The sequence below is a fragment of the Xenopus tropicalis genome, chromosome 6 (assembly GCF_000004195.4).
Source record: "Xenopus tropicalis strain Nigerian chromosome 6, UCB_Xtro_10.0, whole genome shotgun sequence".
NCBI classification, from domain to species: Eukaryota; Metazoa; Chordata; class Amphibia; order Anura; family Pipidae; genus Xenopus; species Xenopus tropicalis.
The window spans coordinates 62,215,719-62,238,401 of NC_030682.2; the positions used below are offsets into that span (position 1 = coordinate 62,215,719).

General features: G+C 37.4%; 1 protein-coding gene across 2 annotated transcripts in view; it reads left to right on the top strand.

Annotated features, from left to right (window-relative positions):
* bbs9 (Bardet-Biedl syndrome 9) overlaps positions 1–22,683 on the top strand; it is a 160,187-nt gene that overhangs the window by 135,530 nt on the left and 1,974 nt on the right. For both annotated transcript variants that reach the window (XM_012964735.3, NM_001016821.2), the window contains 1 exon segment: positions 20,071–20,293. In XM_012964735.3, the coding sequence (XP_012820189.2) occupies positions 20,071–20,293 (223 nt within the window).

Sequence of the window (22,683 nt, forward strand, 5' to 3'; positions counted from 1 at the left end):
AGGCCCCTCGTTTCTGCCCCTACACGGGGCGATAAGCTGCCAAATCGGTCCAAGGGACCAATATCGGCAGCTACTATCGGCCCCTGTATGGGGAACTTAACTGTTGGGTTTACCAGATGTCTCCTTCAGTTAAATTTTACTAAAGATAAAAGAGTTTTAAAAGTTAAGTAACTTCTGAAGTATACATAGTTTGCTTTAGGCCTGTGACCTTGGTTTTATTTTCTTAGAGTACTGTATATTTAAATTTAATGCAGATTTGAAGAAAAACTATCATGCCATCACTACTACAAAAAAGTAATTGTACATGCCAATTTTTTTCTTAAGCTTTTAAGTAGAATGTAGAAACCATGTAACTGATTGATGAGTGTTAATTTGTGAGAATCGTAGTATTGAGTTCAAAGGCATTTATTAAGTTGTCAATCTTTACCTTTTATCAGCTGCAAATTACATTTTTCTTTGATAAGGCTGCTCTAATTTAAGAACACGCATTGATTTTTTAATCTGCTTTGTCAGAAACAAAGTGACATTTTTGATGAGGGCACATCACTGATTTGGTTGTTTGTAGCTACTGCATTATGCCAAATGGATCATGGCTGAACGCATTCAGCATAAGAGCTATGCCAATCTAGCATTCAGTTGATTATATAGGTTAAGATGTATTTTGTTACAAGAAATATTAAAGGTCTGCTTTACAGTCAAAAATGTTATGGGTTCATCAAGCTGTTGTTGCTGTGGAGCAATCAGTCCAGCCTGGTATACCAAAATGAGTTGTCATATGAAGTTATATCAATACTTTAAACAATTATTATCTGCTAATCCAAGATTTCTCCTGCATACATTTAGTTAAGGGTGAGTATATACATATGTTATACTTCTGTAGATTTTGCTGCTATAGGGAGTTTAAGACCCCATTTGACTTCTCACACCCATAGTGCTTTCAGTCCATGCTACCTGGTTTGCTAGACCACCTTTCCATCTGACTTATTGGAGCCTTGGTACATCTGGTGATTTGAATTTCAGTACACTTTGCAATTATCAAAATACCAATAGTCACCTATTCCATTTAACTTCAATGGGCACTGCACTAAAATCAGGTGCAGAGTGATCCACATCATTTCCTATACAGGAGAAGGGTACCCTTCTGGGGCGAATGCCATCAAGAATTTCATGAAATTGCCCCTAAGTGGATGTTGATCAGTGCTGAACCACTGATCTATAAAGCAATTGTATAACACATAACACACCTGAATGTTGACTCTCTGTGACAAGTCAATGTCTGTACATATGATTGCCAAGTACAAACTAGAGATGCCATGAGCTGTCTCCTTAGGTTAATCCTGCAGACTTTCAGGAGACAGGTATTCACCTCAAAACTGCCAACATAATCATTTGTTTCTATTGTTATTCCAGTTTTATCACCTGACAAGTGATGCTCAGAACAATGTAGCTTTTACTCTTAAAGTCAGCCATTAGCTCATTTGTCTTCATTTAGTTTTTGGCTAAAGAATTCATGCTGCTGCAAAATCCAATCCAAATAATGGCTCTTCTTATGTTTGGCAATTGCACGTTTGACTTCTTCTGACTGCATATGCTTCACCTAACGCACAAAGTTGTTTAAGCTACAAATTACAACACAATGCTATAAAAAATGTCCTATTGTGTTATGATGTTGGACTCTTGGCTTCTTTATAAGCTTGTAAAAAATGTAGTATTATGGATGCATAGTATGCATGGTAATGTCAAGTACAGGTAATAAGCTAAAGACTATCGATCTAATTTATTGACCCTTGGTATAATTTTACAGAGTGGTAGCAATTTGAATCCTTTGTCCCTGCATCCAGTATGTATTGCTGGTACACTGTTCTACTGCAGCAGAATTCTTAGTGAATCAGATAAAAGTGAGTGAAGGGCTGGCCAGACCAGGCATGACTGTGATGTAGTTGGCCAGTTTGAATATATTGCAATATATGGATAAACAATCCCTTTTTTTTTTTGTTTAAAGGTAGGGAGGGCATTTAATAGCTTAATGCACAAAATATCTATATAGTTACATAGGGTTGAAAAAAGACCAGCGTCCATCAAGTTCAACCCATCCAAGTAAACCCAACACACACAACCCACACCTACCAATCTATACACTCACATACATAAACTATATATACAACCACTAGTACTAACTGTAGATATTAGTATCACAATAGCCTTGGATATTCTGATTGTTCAAGAACTCATCCAGGCCCCTCTTAAAGGCATTAACAGAATCTGCCATTACCACATCTCTAGGAAGGGCATTCCATAACCTCACTGCCCTCACCGTGAAAAACCACCTACGCTGCTTCAAATGGAAGCTCCGTTCCTCTAATCTAAAGGGGTGGGCTCTGGTGCGCTGATTGTTTTTATGGGAAAAAAGAACATCCCTATCTGCCTATAATCCCAGTAATCCCAGAGTAATCATGTCCCCTCGCAATCGCCTCTTTTCCAGAGAAAACAACCCCAACCTCGACAGTCTAACCTCATAGTTTAAATCTTCCATCCCCTTAACCAGTTTAGTTGCACGTCTCTGCACTCTCTCCAGCTCATTAATATCCTTCTTAAGAACTGGAGCCCAAAAATGCACTGCATACTCAAGGTGAGGCCTTACCAGGGACCTATAAAGAGGCAAAATTATGTTCTCATCCCTTGAGTCAATGCCCTTTTTTATACAAGACAGCACTTTATTTGCTTTAGTAGCCACAGAATGACACTGCCTGGAATTAGACAACTTGTTATCTCCTAAAACCTCTAGATCCTTCTCTATTAAGGATACCCCCAACACACTACCATTCAATAGATAGTGAGCGTTTATATTATTTCTACCAAAATGCATAACTTTGCACTTTTCAACACTGAACCTCATTTTCCAGTTTGCTGCCCAGTTTTCCAATTTTGTCAAATCGCTCTGCAAAGCGGCAGCATCCTGCATGGAACCTATAGTTTTGCACAATTTAGTGTCATCAACAAAAATAGATACAGTACTCTCTATGCCCACCTCCAGGTCATTAATAGACTAATTATAAAGCAAAGGACCAAGGACTGACCCCTGCAGTACTCCACTAACCACACTGGTCCAATTAGAAAATGTTTCATTTACCACCACTCTTTGTAATCTATCCTTCAGCCAGTTCTCTATCCAATTACAAATATTATGTTCTAGGCCAATGTTCCTTAAGTTGATCATTAACCTTCTGTGAGGTACTGTATCAACGCTTTAGCAAAGTCCAAGTAGATGACATCAACTGCCATTCCAGCATCGAGGTTCCTACTCACCTCCTCATAAAAGGTGACTAAATTAGTCTGGCAAGATCTGTTACGCATAAAACCATGCTGGCACAAACTAATAGTATTGTGAACTGCAATGTATTCAAGTACCCTATCCCTTATTACCCCTTCCAAAAGTTTTCCTACTACTGATGTCAGACTAACAGACCTATAGTTTTCAGGCTGAGAACGGGATCCCTTTTTAAATAACGGCACTACATTAGCAATCCGCCAGTCTCTCGGCACCATGCCAGACCTCAACGAATCCTGAAAAATAAAGTGAAGAGGTTTGGCAATCACAGCGCTCAGCTCATTTAATACCCTGGGATGAATCCCATCCGGTCCTGGACCTTTGTTTACCTTTACATGTTCAAGTCTCTTTTGAATTTCCTCCCGAGTGACCCATGCGTCAGTAGCTAAATTACTAGAACTGGGCATATTAAAAGGGAAGCCTTCATTAGCTGGCTCCTCAGATGTATAGACAGATGAAAAATAAGAGTTCAAAATTTCAGCTTTTTCCCCGTTCTCATCAACCAACTTACCCCCCCCCCCGTGATAATAAGGTTCCCACCCCTTCTTGCTTCATTTTTTTACTATTCACATAATTAAAAAATAATTTTGGATTCTTTTTACTCCTAGCTGCAATATCCCTTTCCTTTTCTATTTTAGCTTGCCTGATAGCTTTTTTGCATGCTTTATTTGCTTCCTTGTACCTGATGAAAGTTTCTGCTGTCCCAGCTAACTTGAATGCCCTAAAAGCACATTTTTTCTTACCAACCTCGACACTAACACTTTTATTCAGCCATAAAGGTTTTGCTTTGCGATGCCTCTCCTTGCTTACAAGGGGAATATACTGTTGTGTATACCTGCAAAGCAATGTTTTAAAGATGTTCCATTTTCCTTCTGTGTCTAACCCCATGAAAAGCCTTTCCCAGTTGACACATTGCAGAGATGCCCTTATACTGGCAAAGTCTGCACGTCTAAAATTGAGCATTTTAGTTACTCCCTTATAGAGCTGTCTCTGCAGCATTATCTCAAAGGAGACCATGTTGTGATCACTGTTCCCCAAATGCTCACCCACACAAATGTTAGAGATGAGTTCATTATTATTAGATATCACCAGGTCCAAAATGGAGTCATTCCTAGTAGGTTCTTGAACCGCCTGAAATAAAAAGTTGTCATTTAGCATATTTACAAACCTACTAGCTTTTTCTGACTTAGCCACCCCATTACTCCAGTCAATGTCCGGATAATTAAAGTCCCCCATAATAACAACTTGACCCAGTTTTGAAGCCTCCTCCATTTGCAACAGTAGCTGGGTCTCATCCCCCTCATCTATACGGGGTGGTTTATAGCATACACCAATGATCATTTTATTTGTGACCTTCAGCCCTACTGAAATTTCTACCCAAAGAGATTCAACGTCTTCATTGGTAATGTCTTTATTACATGGCTTTAAATCTGACTTTACGTAAAGACAAACCCCTCCACCCTTTTTAATCTCTCTGTCCCTCCTAAAAAGTATATAACCATTTAAATTCACAGCCCAGTCGCATTTATCATCCCACCAGGTCTCAGTGATACCAATTAAATCCTAATTTTCAATACATGCAATAGCTTGCAGCTCCCCTAATTTACTCGACAAGCTTTGCGCATTAGCCAGCATGCAGCGGAGATTACTTCTTCTCCCTCTGATGTTTACATTAGCTAACAGAGAGTTAGAGCTAAGGCAAATATGAGACTGTTTTCCTTGTAACGGAAGCTCCTTATCTGATGAACTATATGCCCCCCTGCCCCGTCTACACTAACTTTCCTATAGAACTCTAGCTCACCCCCCCCCCCCTTGTCTAGTTTAAACACTCCTCCAACCTCTTAACCATTCTCTCCCTAGCACAGCAGACCCCCTTCCATTGAGGTGCAATCTGTCACGGCTGTATAGATTGTACCCCAAGGAAAAGTCAGCCCAGTGCTCTAGGAACCCAAACCCTTCCTTCCTACACCAAGACTTTAGCCATGCATTTAGCTCCCTAAGCTCCCGCTGTCTCCCTAAACTTGCACGTGGCACCGACAAAATTTCCGAAAAAATTACATTGGAGGACATTTGCTTAATCTTAGAGCCTAGATCCCTGAACTCACTCTTTAAGGTCCCCCACCTACCGTTTATTTTGTCGTTAGTACCGATATGTACCAAGACAGCCGGGTCATGCCCAGCCCCTCCCAATAATGTGTCAACCCGATCAACCACATGCCGAACCCTGGCACCAGGAAGACAGCAAACTGTCCGGTTAAAGCGATCCGTTTGACAGATTACCCTGTCCACTTTCCTAATGATTGAATCCCCTATAACCACCATCTGTATAGGCCTAGCTCTGCTCTCCTCCCCACCACTACTAGAGAAACTGGTCTCCCGGGTGTTAGAGAGATCAGCCTCATCTAGAACCGCCAGTCCAGAGTTCACACTCCCATCTTCTTCACACAATCTGGCAAATCTGTTGGGATGCGCAAACCCTGGAGCAGCCTCCCTTTTCCTTTTCCCCACACTAGATTTTCTAGCTGTCACCCAGCTTACTGCCCTATCATCCTTTCGCTGCTCCCCTCCCCCCATATTATCTGACCCCGCTAGCTCTTGTTCAGTAAGCAAGAGACTTCTCTCAAGATTGTCGATTGAACGCAGTGTTGCAACTTGTTTCTCTAATGCTCTAACGCGAGCCTCTAAAGTGGCAATTCGCTCACATCCACAACAGAGATATGCACTTAGGAACTGTTGTTCCACAACTGCATACATGTGGCAGACTGTGCACTGTGTCAGACCTTCAATGTTGCTGCCACTCATTCTCCCAGTTACAGGAACAGTTAAACAAAAATAGGTGAAAGGACTTGAAGTAAATACAAACTTAGTACCCTGTTTTAAACTCCCTTAGTTTGTAACTCCTGAGTTTATAACTCCACTTACAGAGCCCCCACTTCAAGAGCAATCACTTACAGAGCACCAACCACCAGAGCAAGCTCCACTGGAGTGCCAGTGGTTCTATTTATACAATCTGTAAAGGTCAACTAATGAAACCCCACCCACCTCAAACTGAGGGTAATTACAAAGGAATGTAGCTTCTGGCAAACCTGCTGTAAGCCTTATAGATCACCCAAACTTTGTAAATTAGCACCAAAAACAACAATTACTTTTGAAAAAAAATTAAACCCAACAGTTAAAAAACACAATGTTTTGATAAAAGTTAATAAAGAAAACTTATCCCTTTTTTGTTGAATTGAAAAGCAAGTTGATTCAACCAGCCACCAGCCTGTTAGTAATATATATATATATATATATATATATATATATATATATAGTATATATAATATATATATTATATGTAATGGGTGAGTTGAAATAATCTTTGTTCATTATTACATTTGTCTGGCATTGATATCTTCCAAAAAAAAAATCACTTGTAATAGTATCTGAAGCTCTCACATGGTGAGAGTTTAAAGGAATACTGTTTTGGGAAAAAACATATTTTCAAAATGCATCAGTTAATAGTGCAGCTCCAGCAGTATTCTTCACTTTTATCTGTTTTTAAGAGCAAAAATACATTTTTTTTATATTTATTTTTTTTACGTTTGACATGGGACTAGCCATTTCCTTATTTTTCCAGGTCCCTTCAACCCTGTGACTTGTTTTCTGATAAACTTTTCACTCTTCACTGCTGTGCTGCAAGTTGGAGTGATATTACCCCTCCCTTTCCCTCACCAGCAGTCAGTCAACAGAACAATGGACAGGTAACCAGGTAGCAGTTCCCTAACACCTCTGCTGAAGGATTCAGCTGCTGAACTGATAGTGCCTCCAAGGGCTAATAGCACTGCTGGTACTGTGCTGAATTTTTTTGAGTGGGTTAATATAGTGCCACCCAATAATTTTGGTGGCTTCAGGCATTTTATGGAAAAACTGCGTCCTCAATTAGCTTATACAGTAAAGGTTATATAGATATATATAGATAATATATACACACAGGGGCCGATTCACTAAGGCACGGATCCGAATCACAAAATCTGATCATTTCTGATGATCGCAAATGTCACGAAAATTCTTATAATTTTAATACGAAAATTTTGTACTTACGATACGAAATTTTCGTATTGAAACGATCGTTTGCGATAGTCGCAAAATTTTTGTATCCAAACAATCGTAAACGGCAGAAAAACCTTTCTGACTTTGAACCTTCAGTGCATGATTTTGGAAGCCTCCCATAGGACTTAATGGCACTCTGTAGCTCCAACCTGGCCCAAGGAAAGTCACGATACCGAAGCTTGAATGAACTTTCATACAATAGATTTTGTCTCACAAAACTAAAACTTAGAAAAAAGTTTGTATTCGGTCTCAATCGTACTTTAATGAATGTGCCCCACAGTATGTACCATTATTTATATTACCGGTAACTCCAAATCCTAAATACATTATACAGATATAGTGGAGTGTAATTAAAATTTGTTAACTGAAAAAATTGCACACAAATAATAATAAACATTTGCATTTTGCAGTTTACATAATTTATTCTTACCAAAATTTACTGGGGCTTGCCAATATTTGTTTGTTCCCTGGGCCAGTGCTTCTTTTAGGGAAATAATGCACTGGCCCAGGGAGATTTTTATAGCTGGGTCACACCGCTATCTTACCTTGCTTTTCCAGTTGTCCCACAGTGAGACTGATTTATTATTGCTCAAGCCTCTGGGCTTGGGCAATCTGTTATAGAAAGCAAGAGTAAGTTCAAGAACTCGCACTTTCTATAACCAATTGCTCAAGCCTGGAGGCTCAAGCAATAATAAATCAGGCCTTTAGACTTGTAATGCACAGTAGCGCAGAGTCTGTAAATTTGACTCTACTGGGCACGCTCAAGTGTAAGCCTAACTGAGGGACAACTGGAAAAACAAGGAGATGGTGGCATGGAGCTGAATAGAACAGGGATCATAAAATAATTGCCCAGTGTTAGAATAGATTCTAAATGATCCTAAGTATGCTTACAAGAGTAAATTAGATTTTAATATACATTTGAAATGCCTCTGCTAGCACCTCAGACAGCTGTTCATGTTTTGTCTCTTTTATGTTTAAATGTATTTTCACTCCTGCTATTTGAAACTCTGGAGAGATGTTGAGGTCAAATTTGATCTGAAGTAATATTAATACATATGATTATATACAACATCAAGCACACTATTTAAATTCATCTTTAGTGCAGTCTTATTTTAGAAACCTCAGTGACTTCTGGACATATGGTGTTACAGCCTTTAGCAGGTATAATACCAGTTCTGAAAATATATTTGTCTTGGAAATAACCTATTTAAATCTTAAAAGCATTGGTTACAATTAAATCAAACTGATTTCTTAAGAACTTAATGTTGGTGAGGGCACTTCATAAAATCTTAAAATCATGGGTTTGTATTTGCAGATTAAAAAGTAGAGGAATGGGTTAGATGTATGTATAGCAATAAATTACAGAGCACTTTACAGCAGGGCTGGACAGACTCTTGTAATGGACTCATTATACACTTTCCCTCTCCTTGGTATGCAGTGTACAAACCATGTCTAACAAGCTTTTACTACCATTCTTTAATAGCACTCTTATTGCAGACAGACTTAAGTACAGACATGAAGGCGATGTTCACTGAGTTGACATTCCTCATGAATAGGGACATTCATTGTGAATCCTAATCTGATCTTTTCACCTTGGTGTTAGCTATTTAATCTCCCCTCAGGCTGCTATGCAACAAAAGCTAAATGGCCTGTACTTAAAGAAAAGTAGGTGGTCTCAATTCAGTCACTAGTGGACAAGTGGCCACATCATTAAATCAGTTACCATAACCTCTTAAAGCTTCAGTGTTCATTAAAAGACCTACTGATTAAATAGTGATAAGTTAATTGCCTTGGACACACCAAGTTATGAGCCATAAGATTTAATGATCACTTAAAAAAAGTGTGAAGACCAGCCTTTGTATAGTCTTTCCGTGGGCCAACACAAGGCAATATTTTTTTATTTGTTTTTTTTTGTTATTATGTTGTATTTATTCCACATTACATGTTAAAAATGCAGAAGAAAACATTGTCTTTTGAAAGAAATGTAACATTCCATGCATGAAATGCTGGGAACAATTTTGAAATCTAAATTGAGGTATCAAAAGATTGTAATGATTTTTTTTTTTTACATGTTAACCTGGGAACTACAGATATTTATTTTCAGGGCTAAGCAGGAGTATTGCTTATAGATAGCAGTGACAGTCCCTTTGCTGTGTTAGTTACATGTGATCAGAACCCATTATCTTGTTTAAGTCATTAATTTATTCACCGTTACTTTTTACAAAAAAGGGCACTGTATCATGAATAAGTAAAACTATTGTAACATTCACATTTTTTTCAAACTATGCACATAGGTCTAAGTTTGAAATTTGTTATGACTAAGCAATAAAACAATTTTGTTGTGTAGGGCAATTTTTACTTTTTTATTCATCCTTTATTCAACAGTCCTATCTGAAAAATATTGTTTTTGTCTCAGATAGATTTTTCATACAGTTTGTGTAATTCAGGTTCTGTATAGATCTATTTTTCGAGTACTCAAGAGGAAGTAATGCCTTGATAAAGTACTGAGAGGGGACCCAAACCTATCTTAGGGGCACTGTGCTTTGCATGTGCTGTGAAGTTAACTGTATAGATTTACTCAAGAGGAGGTGTTTCATCCTTTCTGCCACATATCCTGTGATAGTCTACAGTTTGGAACTTACTGTTTATGAAAAATAATAACATCTAGGCATGTAATGTGGCTAGCTTAATGACTAGGACAAAACACAGGGTGAAAGTTTAATTGAAGAAAGTTTGGAGGCCAGATTTTTTGTCTTACATGGAAGAAGGGGTATGTGTACTTTTTACTATAGGCGGTGTATGTGTGAGGGCAGTGACACACGGGGAGATTAGTCGTCGCACAGCAAATCTACGTTGCCACAGGCGACTAATCTCCCTGCAATGCCATCCCACTGGCTAGAATGTAAATCACTGGTAGGATGGCATACGCGGTACCATGATTTGCCAGTGCTGTGTATGCCATCCCACCGGCGATTTACATTCTAGCTGGTGGGATGGCATTGCGGGGAGATTAGTCGCCCGCGACAACGAAGATTTGTTGCGCGCCGACTAATCTCCCCGTGTGTCACTGCCCTAAATGTGCAAGTGAGTTCTCTGAAGGAAGGAGCCTTAACTATTTGATTACACCTCGCTATGAAAGCTCAAAAGTGGCAGCAAAATTCAAATGATAAGCAACCCATTTGGGAATAAATAACTTTGGCGTCACATTTAACAAGTGTTACCTCTAATTGCACTGCCTGCTGTCTTTTGTGAAGATAGATTAAGCATAAAACCTCCAGTAATACATATGTAAATACACCTGAAGAATTAAAGAGACCACTTAAAGAAACACAGCAAATTCTGGTGGTCATAACACTTCGGTTGTTCTGTTTACCTGTATCCTAATTGCCTTGTATAACACTGTTAAAAAAGCTTGTTTTTCTATGTCTTAGTTGAAACTAATATATTCCCTTTTAGAATAGTGTATGTGCTAATATTTAACTCTTTTAAGCACTTTGAATGTTATGGGGAAGTCGGCATTCCTGTGGAGGGGAGGCTTACAGTATTTTTTGTCTGGGTCCAACTTTATTTCCCTGTCTGCAAATGCAACTCTTCAGTAGCAAGGTGACGAGTAACGCTCGAACAGTACGTTATATGTGTCTATTGTCAAATGTACATTATAGTTGGCAAGAGGTGTTTCATTGGGTTTCAGTGTTTTTATACTATAGAATTTTTTTTTAAAAAGTACAGAAATTGGTGCTCTGTCTGAAAAGAGAATGCAGCGGGAATCAGAAAGTGAGGAAAAAGTGTTGTGTAGTTAAAAATGTAACTTACTAAGGCTATGTAAAATAGTTACTTTATTACAGCATGATTTATGCCAAAAAGGATAAGCCTTTTTTTGGCATAACACTTAATCATAGGCTCTTTTTTTCATAAGTCATGGTATAATAAGTTAATTTTTGCATAACCTAAGTCATGTGGTTTCCAAGTGCCCATTGCTTTTTCACACTTTCTTGCTTTGTTCCTTACCAGACTAATATATGTTTCATATATGCTTTAAATATTTTATGGGCAATTTTTGAGTGAATGTTTTATGATGTTCATATTCTTTCGTTATTTTTAGCGCATGACTTTAATATTTACCTTAATGGTTCTGGCACTCTTTTGCTGCTGGATTTGTTGTTTTATTGATAGATGTCCTCTGCCTATTAAGTTGCACAAAGTTTTTAATATTCATTGCAAGGTCTTTTTTTTCCTATTGTTTATATATGTAAAATAGAAACACTTACTCATTCATATTGCAGGGGAACGGTTGCACTGTGCACCTTGCTGCAGAACCAACCCAGTCCTTACCGCCTTTCCATAGCAGGGGCAGCTTCATAACTCATTAGCCTTTAGAGACATGCCATACATTAATGCCAGCATAGGTATGGCCCTACACTAAGCAACAGGGATACTGCTACCATGGCAAAAAGTCACTCCTGGTAACTTTAAGAGCCGAATTTATGGTCATTAAACCAGAAATTCATCTCTTCTAGTGCAGAGAGCGCTATTGCTATAGTGATGCAGCCCCCCCAAACCACCTCTGGTGCAAGAAATTTAAGCGCTGGGGGGCAAGGGTGGTTGGCATCACAGGGGACTTCTCAGGGGGTAAAATCTCCGCTGCTGAGCTAACATTTTCTCTTTGCACCCAAAATAATCTTGTTGGTTTTTTTTTTCTAAATACAGATCTGATCTGTCCATATTGCCATTAGTGTGCAGTGTGTTGTCTCCAATAACCACATAGTCACACAGCTCTGAGTTCACTAAGATCTCTACCCTATTTTGTGCAGTTTTGTCCAATTTTGTCCATATCTTCTGGCCAAAAAACCTGTAGAAATGAATGGCAGCAGTACTGATTTACTGAAGATTATGAGTCAGCTTCCTGCTGATTGGCTCAGATCCACATTCCTAAGTGGGGGGGGGGTGAGTTCTTAGCATTCTTTAGGGAGGGGGGAGCAGGAGAGGGGAGAGAGCAGAGAGCTGCATGTCTCTGGCACATGAATTTAAGACACAACAAATCTTTTGACAGATAACTCAGTGCAGCTTTTCTGTGAGTGCTTATGGCTGTATTTACATAGACCTTTCTGATAAAGCTTTCTTAGTTTTTACCTTTCTTTCTCCTTTAAGACATTTGGCTATATTCATATTTGCATAGTACAGCTATACAAATCATTTCTGCATACTAGAACACAGAGTACTTTTAAATAAAGACATAAAAGGTTACAAAATATATATAGACATTATACATGAGCATAATTACAGTATGTTTAGGTTATATCATTTATTCACAAACTTCCTTGGCAAAATCGCTACAAATGTTTCTGAAAGCTGAAAAACATAATTACAAATGCAATTTTAAATGTATTCTAGTTTACTTATCAGTGTTTGTCTGTTGGGCCCTGGCAATACTTGGGGCCCATATCACAGAAAGGCAGATTTATTAAAAATCAAATTTTATAATGTTTTTTGTTAATTTGAAAAAAGCCTAAAACCTCATATGGGCTCTAATTTAGAAAGGTATATTGTGTGTATAGAGTGCCACTATTGCTCTCTGACATACGCATAGGTACTAATGTCCATGCATAGGTACTATTGACCACAACTTTGAGTCCAATGGATCTCCAGCCAAAAACAGAATGCATAATAAAGAACGTGTAATTTTCTATTATACTCTAATTTAAAACAAAGGATTTGATGATATTTGTGAAAGTAAATCCATGTAGAAGCATAATTTATTCCTCCATTGCTGTTCTCCAGTTCTGACTTGTAACAGCAATGCAACAGAAGACATTTATTGAGGCAGCTACTGCTATGTTGTTTCAGGAGTGCAGAGAATATAAACAGACAGAGCTTTCAATTGCAATGTCATTTGCATATATCTTTAAAATTATTAAAAATGTATAATTAATGTACCGGGAAGTTTTATTTCATTTTGCAAAAAACAGTATTGGGTTATTAAAATAAGAATTTTTAATTTGGGTCATCAAAAGTAAGAAAAAGTTTGGCACCTAAAAGCTGCCAAACTTTTTATTATTTAACAAAGCCTGCTTGTGAAAAAATACCTCAGCTGAACCCTGAAACCCCACGCGAGTTTGTTAAGTCACATGGGGTTTCCGTTCGGATTGCTCAAGCTGAAATACTCAAGCTATTATAAATCTGCCCCCCTCCCATGTGGGTCACATGTTACCTTAACCCTAAATTTTTTGCTTGACTTACGTACATCTCTAATTCTGGTACGAAAAGGTGCAAATGCGATTTAAAAGCCTATAGGGCTCATTTTTGTTCTCACGCAGAGTGGGCAACTTGCTCTTTTTCCTTTCAGTGAATTTTGCCTAAAACCACTTTCATTAAGGGTACTTGCCTAAAAATGCACTCTTAAAGGAGCAATTCATTATAAAAATGAAACTGGGTAAAATAAAAAATGTTTTCAATATAGTTAGTTAGGCAAAAATGTAATCTATAAAGGCTGGAGTGAGCAGATGTCTAACATAATGGCCAGAGCTCTACTTTCTCCTTTACAGCTCTCTAAGCTTTTAGCACTCAGTAGCCAATTAGTGACTTGGGAGGGCGTATGGTACATAACTGTTCAGTTAGTTTGCATTTGAATCTGACCTGTGTGCTCACAAACTAACTGAACAGTTATGTCCCATGTGGCCCTCCCTAAAGTCACTGACTAACTAAGAGGTTAGAAAGCTGACAGCAGGAAGTAGAGGTCTGGCCATTATGTTAGACATCTGCTCATTCCAGCCTTTATAGATTACATTTTTGCCTAACTAACTATATTGCAAATATTTTTTATTTTGTGCAGTCTATCCATTTAACCCATACAATATACAAAACCCACAATAGGGTAAAAAACTGTATTGCTAAATGTATATTCTTAAGAGTAAACACAAATTGGGATACTAATAAGAAGCGTACCAAATATGAAAAGGGACCCGGGTGTAAATACCCCGAGCCAATCTCCAGTGTATTAGATCCCAATTAATCATAAACGATTTAACCAGTCAAACAGTATCCATCCGAAAACAAAAGAAGCTCACCCGAGTCCAAAAGTGGTCTGGGTACTCAAGGCCCCGAACCCGTAGCCAAAGGGGAGAAAATCACAATACTGTAGAAGGAACTTCAAGCACAACCGGATACAGGAGTCTGCTAAAAGGCGATCTTTATTCTTTCATTTAAAATCAGAGAGGCACTCTGATTTTAAATGGAAGAATAAAGATAGCCTTTTAGCAGACTCCTGTGTCCGGTTGTGCTTGAAGTTCCTTCTACAGTATCCATTTAACCCAGTTTCATTTTAACACTGAACTGTTCCTTTAAGACCAAGGGGCCGATTCACGAATTACGAGTACGATTTGTGACAATTCGCATTAAATACAAAAATTTCTGATGTGCATTTACTTTGTGAAAAAGTCATGTTGTGCTTGTACGAAAATATTGTGGTCCAATCCGAAAGTTACGAAATTTTCATATCCGAACGATCGTAAATGGCGCAAAAAACGTTCTGACTTTGAAACTTCTGTGCGTGATTTTGGAAGCCTCCCATAGGACTCTAATGCACTCTGCAGCTCCAACCTGGCCAAGAGTTGGATACCGAAGCTGGAATGAATTCCAAAACTTTCGTGCTCATTGCGACACATACGAATTTGTCACAAATTGTCGTAAAGTACAAAAAAGTTGTGCAAATTAAAAAAAAAATTGCAGAAAATACACACAGTTCTAAAACTTGGATAAAATACAAATTTTTTGTATTCAGACTCAATCGTATATTGATGAATGTGCCCCTTATAGTTGGCTCAGTGCTGCTTCTTTTTGCCTTCCATTCTGAAACAGGTGCTGCTGCACCTAAGGATGCAGAGGGAAATTCTGAGGCTACCACCGCCTCATGTCCAAGCTGAAGCTCCAGGATTCCCTTAGCTCCCTGCTTAAGTAGGCGTAGCAACTTGCACCTGAATGACACCAGGCAGATTTTGAAAATATTTGGTGTAACTGTGCCAGATTTGCAATAAAGCGTGTGTGCAGTTGCATCCATTTTGGCAAATTAGGCTCCGCTTCAGAAGGCACAGTGCAATTGTGTCAGGGGAATTGCCCTTTTGTATCCACAATGACACTGGAATTCTGGGAAAGAATCGTGGAGATTGCGCTCGAAATTGCACTTAGATAAGTGAATGTGTCCTTATACCTTTAAGGATTAACTCTGATGCAACTCTTGCACTCAACCCTATTGTAAATGTTATAGGCACTTTGGCTTGCACCTCATTCCTTTTTCAAAAGTTTAGCACTTTTGTACTGTGATTTCTTATAAGTGTTTTGCTTAATGCACTATGCTGTGCCATACAACTTCAAAGTATACATACATTATAGTCATTTCAGGTGTTTTAATGCAGTGCATCAGTTCTTAGATGTCAGCAGTGTAACGTACTGCCCACCATGTGCACAATTTATGAGTGTATAAGTTAAGATCTACACTGGGAATAAAAGATATGACTCAAGTAAAAACAATTTCAGAAAAACTATAGAACATATGTGTTAGCCTGATACAAATGAAGGGTGTATCAAATTTTACATCTGCGGCTGACAAACAGTATTGCTCTGATGTGTCATAAACCTGCTTGGCTAACAAATCTGATGACATAGAAAAAAATTTGATTAAGACCATTTGTACTCACAGCTGAGAAAACACTGACCAGTTGGCTTAACCTACTATTGGCAGTACTTATCTTTCTATATAAAAACCATTGTGTCTGTGTTATATTCCTAAGTCATAAAATGACACACTCTTGAAGCTTATAAATGGCAGTTCTTAACACGTTCAGTAATCTATATCCCATTCAGCATGTAGTGTTACAAGACAGAAACATTTCCTGTACTTTCTTTTGCCCCAGAGTTTTTGCTTTCTTTCCTACAGACATGAAATATATTCACATTCATCATCCTAGTTAAACACTGGTATATTTAGTCTAACAGGCACCAGTTATATTAACTAAATTGCTAAGAAAAACTGTAAATTAGGTTTTATGGTAGATACAGAATAGTGTATTTTTTTACATTTATTAGAGAATAGCATACAGTTGTACAGTATGGGGACTGGGTGTGTGTTTTTTAGGACTATAGATATACAAATATAGGATTCTGGGGGTAAGCTTTTTAGCCCATTAATGGACCATGTTCTCTGTCATCCCAGCCAACATGTGCCTTCAGATATGGTGCAGATATGGTTATAATGCTATCCCTGTCTCTAACTATATGGTATTTCGTATAGTGTGACAAAGCTAAACCCAATATACCTAAAATGAATAACTAAGGATAAAAAGTAGTAAAATGTTTCTTTTAGGTTGGTGTCACTTCTCCAGTCTCCTTCTCATGTGGCTAATGATGTCACCCGGAACACCTCCAGTGGAATTTATGGCCTTCTTACTAGCATTTTGCCATATAAAATTCCCCCACCTTATTATTGTTATGACAGTGCACACAGAGTTTTATGATCAGTCTGAAACCAGATAACCTTTCATTTCATTTTCCTTTAACATTTTATGGTTTGCACTAAATGAATTTTAGCAGGTCTCCCACAAAAAAGGTGTGATTTACCCCCACTGATGCCAATGGAGGCCCGCAACAAATTTCTGAAAATATATTCCAGGCTGTTTCAAAACTAAAGTGAAGGCTTTCTTTGGTACATCTTGTAAAATGAAGTTGTTAAATTAATCCATCTGGCATACATTTTAAGCTGGGGTTTATAGTTAACGCCTGGATTTGGACACTTGATGCATGGGTTTATTTTATAGATCCATGTGTTTTTTTATTTTCTTTTGGCACACTCTAATGCAGAAGATTTTTCATTCTTTGTTTCTTTTACCCACATTGCTGCCTTTTGGCTTATCATTCATTTAACTCTGTGATATTGCATCTTTATATATCACATGCTGTATACATAAATGTGTGAATGTGATTATATATAATGTGCACATATATAAATATGTGTATATATAGTATATATGTGTGTGGGTATACTGTATGTTATGGAACACTCCCAGCTATAGATATATAACCCGGGTGATATCTTCAAAATAGTTGAATGCACATCAACATCTTGAGAAAAGATCAAAAGTAGTGACACAATAAACATTTGTACAAATGCATGTATATACAGGTATGGGATACCTTATCTGAAAACCTGTTATCCAGAAAGCTCTGAGTTAAGGAAAGGTCATCTCCCATAGTAGAGTCCTCCCTTTTTTATTTAACTAAGAACTTAATTTTTTAAAAATGATTCCCTTTTTTTGTAATAATAAAACAATACTTGAACTTGAATGGTAACTAAGATGCATGAATCAAAACTTGTGGCAAAAGAGTCCTATTTTGATTGGTTTCACTGTTTTTATTTTTTAGAACGCTTTAGGTATGATGATTCAAATTACAGAAAGATCCCTTATGTGGAATATAAATTTCTCTTGCACTTCATCAGATGTAGAGTCACTAGACACATCAGGTTTCAAAGTATGATATTATAGTTTGCCAATACCCTTTGCTTCATGATATAACTTACTGGAGGTGATACTGACAGTATAGACCAGCTGTCTTTCAGTAAATACTTCCAGTACATACTACATGTCAATTGTGGTTTTCAACACCCATGCATATTGTGTGCTTTTATGCAGCGCTCCTTTTTTTGTTTTCCATAGAAATGTGCACTCTACCAAGTGAACAATTCACACCCCTTGGAGGTTAGTTTATAATTTTCAGCCCTCAGTGTTGGAAATATAGTAAATGGCGACCAACCATGCAGCCATCTGCACTTAAAATAATCTTAAAGGAGAAGGAAAGGTAAAAATCATCCTTACTTTAGAATATCAATGTATTGTGGGTTATTAGACTGGGAGCAATTTTTTTCTTAGGGAACCAAATTTATGGGAAAATCCTTTTTCCAGAAAACCCCAGGTTTCAACCATTCTGTATACAAAGCCTGCCCAACACCTTAGGGCACCCCCAGGCAGTCCCCCAGCCTCACTCTGCCGACCTCTGCCTGGAAACTACATTTACCTTGCTGCTTGTGCTCAATAACTCTTTAACCCCTGCTGTCTGCTCAGTAACTTGATCTACCCCTAGTTCCGGCCCTGATAACAGGCCCATAGAGTTTAAATTATGTAACAAGTAACATTTGTATCACTTTTTGCATGATAGCAATGCTTTGTACAATGGGCTGAAACCGTGAATCTATTACAGTATCTAAATGTAAATTGTATCATCTATTTTGGTATGGCATGGTTTTCAAGTTGCCATCTTGCAGTTATTTTGCATTTCAGTGGGCCTCAGCTGAAAGACCCTTTTGTGCGTATTTACAAGAACACATTTCGTTTGCAATAAATTAAGTGATAGTGGCCTTCCCTTGCTTGTCTGGAACATACAGAGTCATTTCACTTGAGCTATTTTTTATTTTATAGTCCCGAAAGAAAAATGAATCTACCAAGGTCGGAAGTTGAATAAATCTCGCTACCATAATGAAGTGTAATAAATAGATCCTTTTATTTGAAATGGCAGTCTTTAATAATGTCTTTGTAACATTATTCTTTAATGGTAATTGACATGAATTCTCTGGAGTTTGTATGGAAAAATGTTTGATGAGCTGGAAGTTTTAGAATTGTAGCCTAAAGTGCTACCTGGAGAGAGTTTGTTTTTTTTTTAGTAAACTTCATTTTACAATTCCGAATAGCCCAGGTCTGTGACAGGAAATGAAAATGTGAGCTCGTTTCCATTTTGAAACATTGCAATTTTATTTTTTTTTTAGCACATTTTTGTTCAGCACATTTGTTACTGTGAAGTGAAATATGTTGATATTTCATTGTTTCTGTGTTTTTCTTACTCCATATGAATCTGTTGAATATCTTTACAAAGCACAAATACTCTTATAGAATCTGAATAACTGTCTAGTAGGGTCTGAAAGAATCCTCTGACGCCCTTGTAAAATAATTTTTCAGTTCAGTGGAATGATCATCTCTGCATTTCATATAAAACAAATGAAAGGCTGATAATATTAGGACCTGTTATCCCAAATGTGCACGACGTAGTGTTTTCTAGGTTTTCTGGATTTCCATAATTACCATAAGTCTACTAAAAACTAATTTGAACATTAATTAAATGCAATAGGATTGTTTTGCCTTCAATAAGGATTAATTATATCTTAGTTGGGATCATGTAAGTATAGTATGGTAAGTATAGGTTGTGTGTGCTGGGTTCACTTGGATGGGTTGAACTTGATGGGCTCTGGTCTTTTTTCAACCCTATGTAGATATGTAACTATGTACAACACTTTATTACAGAGAAAAAAGTTAATAATTTTTACAAATTAGCATTATTTGATTAAAATGCAGTATATGGGAGATGACCTTTCCATAAATCTGAACATTCAGTATAATGGGCCTAGATAATAGCTCCCATACCCCTCCCATAAATCTCTCTTAGCATTTTGTTTAAAAACTTAAATTCAGCAGAGCTTTCCACCGCATTTCAACATGTAAGGTCTGGGCATATCTAACCAGCTTATCTTGTCAGCCTTACTTAATTATATTTAGAATAATTTTTGGTCCCTTATTTTGGTGCCTTCACTAACCTCTATTTTTCTTTTTGCCTAGGGTTGGGAGGAGTCTGTGGATGCTGCTTTATCACATCTTTTGAGAACATGCCTGTCTAAAAGCTCTAAAGAACAGGCCCTGAACCTTACTAGCCATCTGAGCATACCCAAAGATACTTCCAGACTGAAGAAACACATCACTTTACTCTGTGAAAGGCTGGCCAAAGGGGGCAGGTTGTCTCTAAGTGCTGACTCTGGATCTCAACAAGCTGCTCTAATGCCAGGTAAAAGGGCACACTATTATACCTACTTTATGTAAGCCTTTTTAGTGTGACGGTAGAATCAGCCCATTGTATCATTTTGTAATTGCAACAGAATTTTGGTGTTCCTTTTTGTGCTTTTGAATAATTTCATTATTGTGCAGCTGTAAGACTAAAGCTGGCCATACACGCACCGATAATATTGTACGAAACCTTGATTCGTACGATATTCGGTGCGTGTATGGCAACACGGTGAGGCGACTGATATTGGTCGACCTGACGATTGGGTGGGTTAGAAGATTTTGATCGGGCGCCATTGAAGGCACCTGAGCAAAATCTATGTTCAGGGCTGAATCGGCAGAAGGAGGTAGAAACCCTATTGTTTCTACCTCCATATCTGACGATTCAGCCCTGAACGTCAGTGGAGGGTTGAAACGATCTTTTTTGCGACTGATGGTCGCACAAAAGTTTGAAAATCGCCACATGTGTGGCCACCTTCAGAGTTTTATCTGCTGTCTGATTGCAAAGGTTGAATTATGCTAGCAATTAGACAGCAGTTTGAAAGTCACAATGGAAGATGAACAGTAAGGAACACAACATCAACAACAACAACATTATGTCAACAAATTATAAAATGCTTTTAATAGGCCAGTCTATAATATAAGTTAAATATATTATATAATATAATATAAAAGTTTTTATGCATTGCACTGCATGGCAAACAAATTGTTAATTTCACTTATCTGCCAGTGTGCATTTACAGGAATGAACATAAAACACTGATCAAGCCAATTAAATATGACTTGTAATGCATATCTTGTATGACTTGTAATGCATATCGTCATTAATATGCTTTCTGTTAATTAAAATTCCCTTAGATTTTTTTTTCAAGTCAGTTTAATAATATATTTTGGTGTCATTTTAATCTTATTCTGTTAATTTAATATTGGAAAGTGCAACTGGTCCTAGTTTTGGTTTTACGCCTAGCACTTCCTCTAAGAATCATCACAGTTAGTTCAATGACATAGTGAGCTCATTGCTGTCTGAGCTTAATGAACATTATATAGGGAGGTGTTCTTTATAGATAGGATTTACCTTGGAGTGAGAATTATATTAAATTGCTTTGCTTCCTCCAACATTTGCTTTTAATTGCCACAGAGACAGAATTAAGAGCAATCTAAAACCTTCTTTAAATGTTCTGTTCTGCACCATTTAGCCCACCAAAAAATAAAAAAACAATTACATACATTAAAATACATTTCCATCACTCATGCTGAACACTGGTGTTTATTGCCCAAGCACTGTTAGCTTCTCGTTAAATTTGCTAATGCAAAATTATTGCATGGTGAAATGTTAGAGCACATTATAAAAATAATACTTGTGAAGTTTTAAAAAATCAAACTGGGGAATCCTGAGTTTCCTGAGTGTCAGTATAGTGTATCTGACATTAAGCAAAGTGAACTGACACTTTTAAAAGTATTTAATACTTTGATTATTGTGCCAGTTTGTCAGAGTGTATTTAACTGCTTTAACCAGACAACCTCCATTCTGTGCAGTGGGGTGTAAGAGCTCAGCTGCAGAACCAAGCTCTAACACCCTCTAAATGATTAATTGCTGGACGTCAAGAGCATTGTATTAAAACAAATGCAGTTCAAGGTCATGGTGGTTTAATGATTTGGTAAAAATTATTTTACACATTGCTCCAAATGCAGAAAATGATTAGTATAACAGGCCCGCTTGTTAGTATTTTTTTTAATGTCTGCTTTTAAATCTACCAAAACTATGCAGTTATAGGGTCATATAACATCAGTTATGTTGTAATTACTGTAGTTGAGTGAGATTGATAACACAGTTTTGGTTATTCAGTTTGTCATGGAAATACATTTTCCTAAAATACATTGTGGGTTATGTAATGGCATAGGCAAAAATTCTGCCTGAGTTCCTTAACCTATAACAACCTCTTGGTGGTTGATAACCTAATGCAGTTACAGCTATGATTAGTTGGGCTACATGAAATCGTGCCTTTTGTGCATAGCTTCCATAGATTTTTTTCTTACAAGATTTTTTGCTAATGCAATAGCTGGTCTTTAACTTTGGAAAACAAGTGCCTTCTATTTTTATTATAATATAATTAGAGCTAAATAACGGAAATGGTGCACTTTTTCTTTCTGCAGCTCGTGTTTGATTGCAAAAGCTGCAAAAACAAATGGAACAGAATTAGAATGTCATGTAATGGGGGAAATATTTTGAATAACGTTGTGATGAAAACCTTGTGTACATTAACATACTTTATATAAATATAACACTTAAGAGAGCTGTATAAAAAAATCAGATTGTTTCCCTGGTTATATTTCATTAAAGGTGTTAATATTGTCTGTAAAGGTCTAAAATATTTCCACACTATGAGCTGTCAA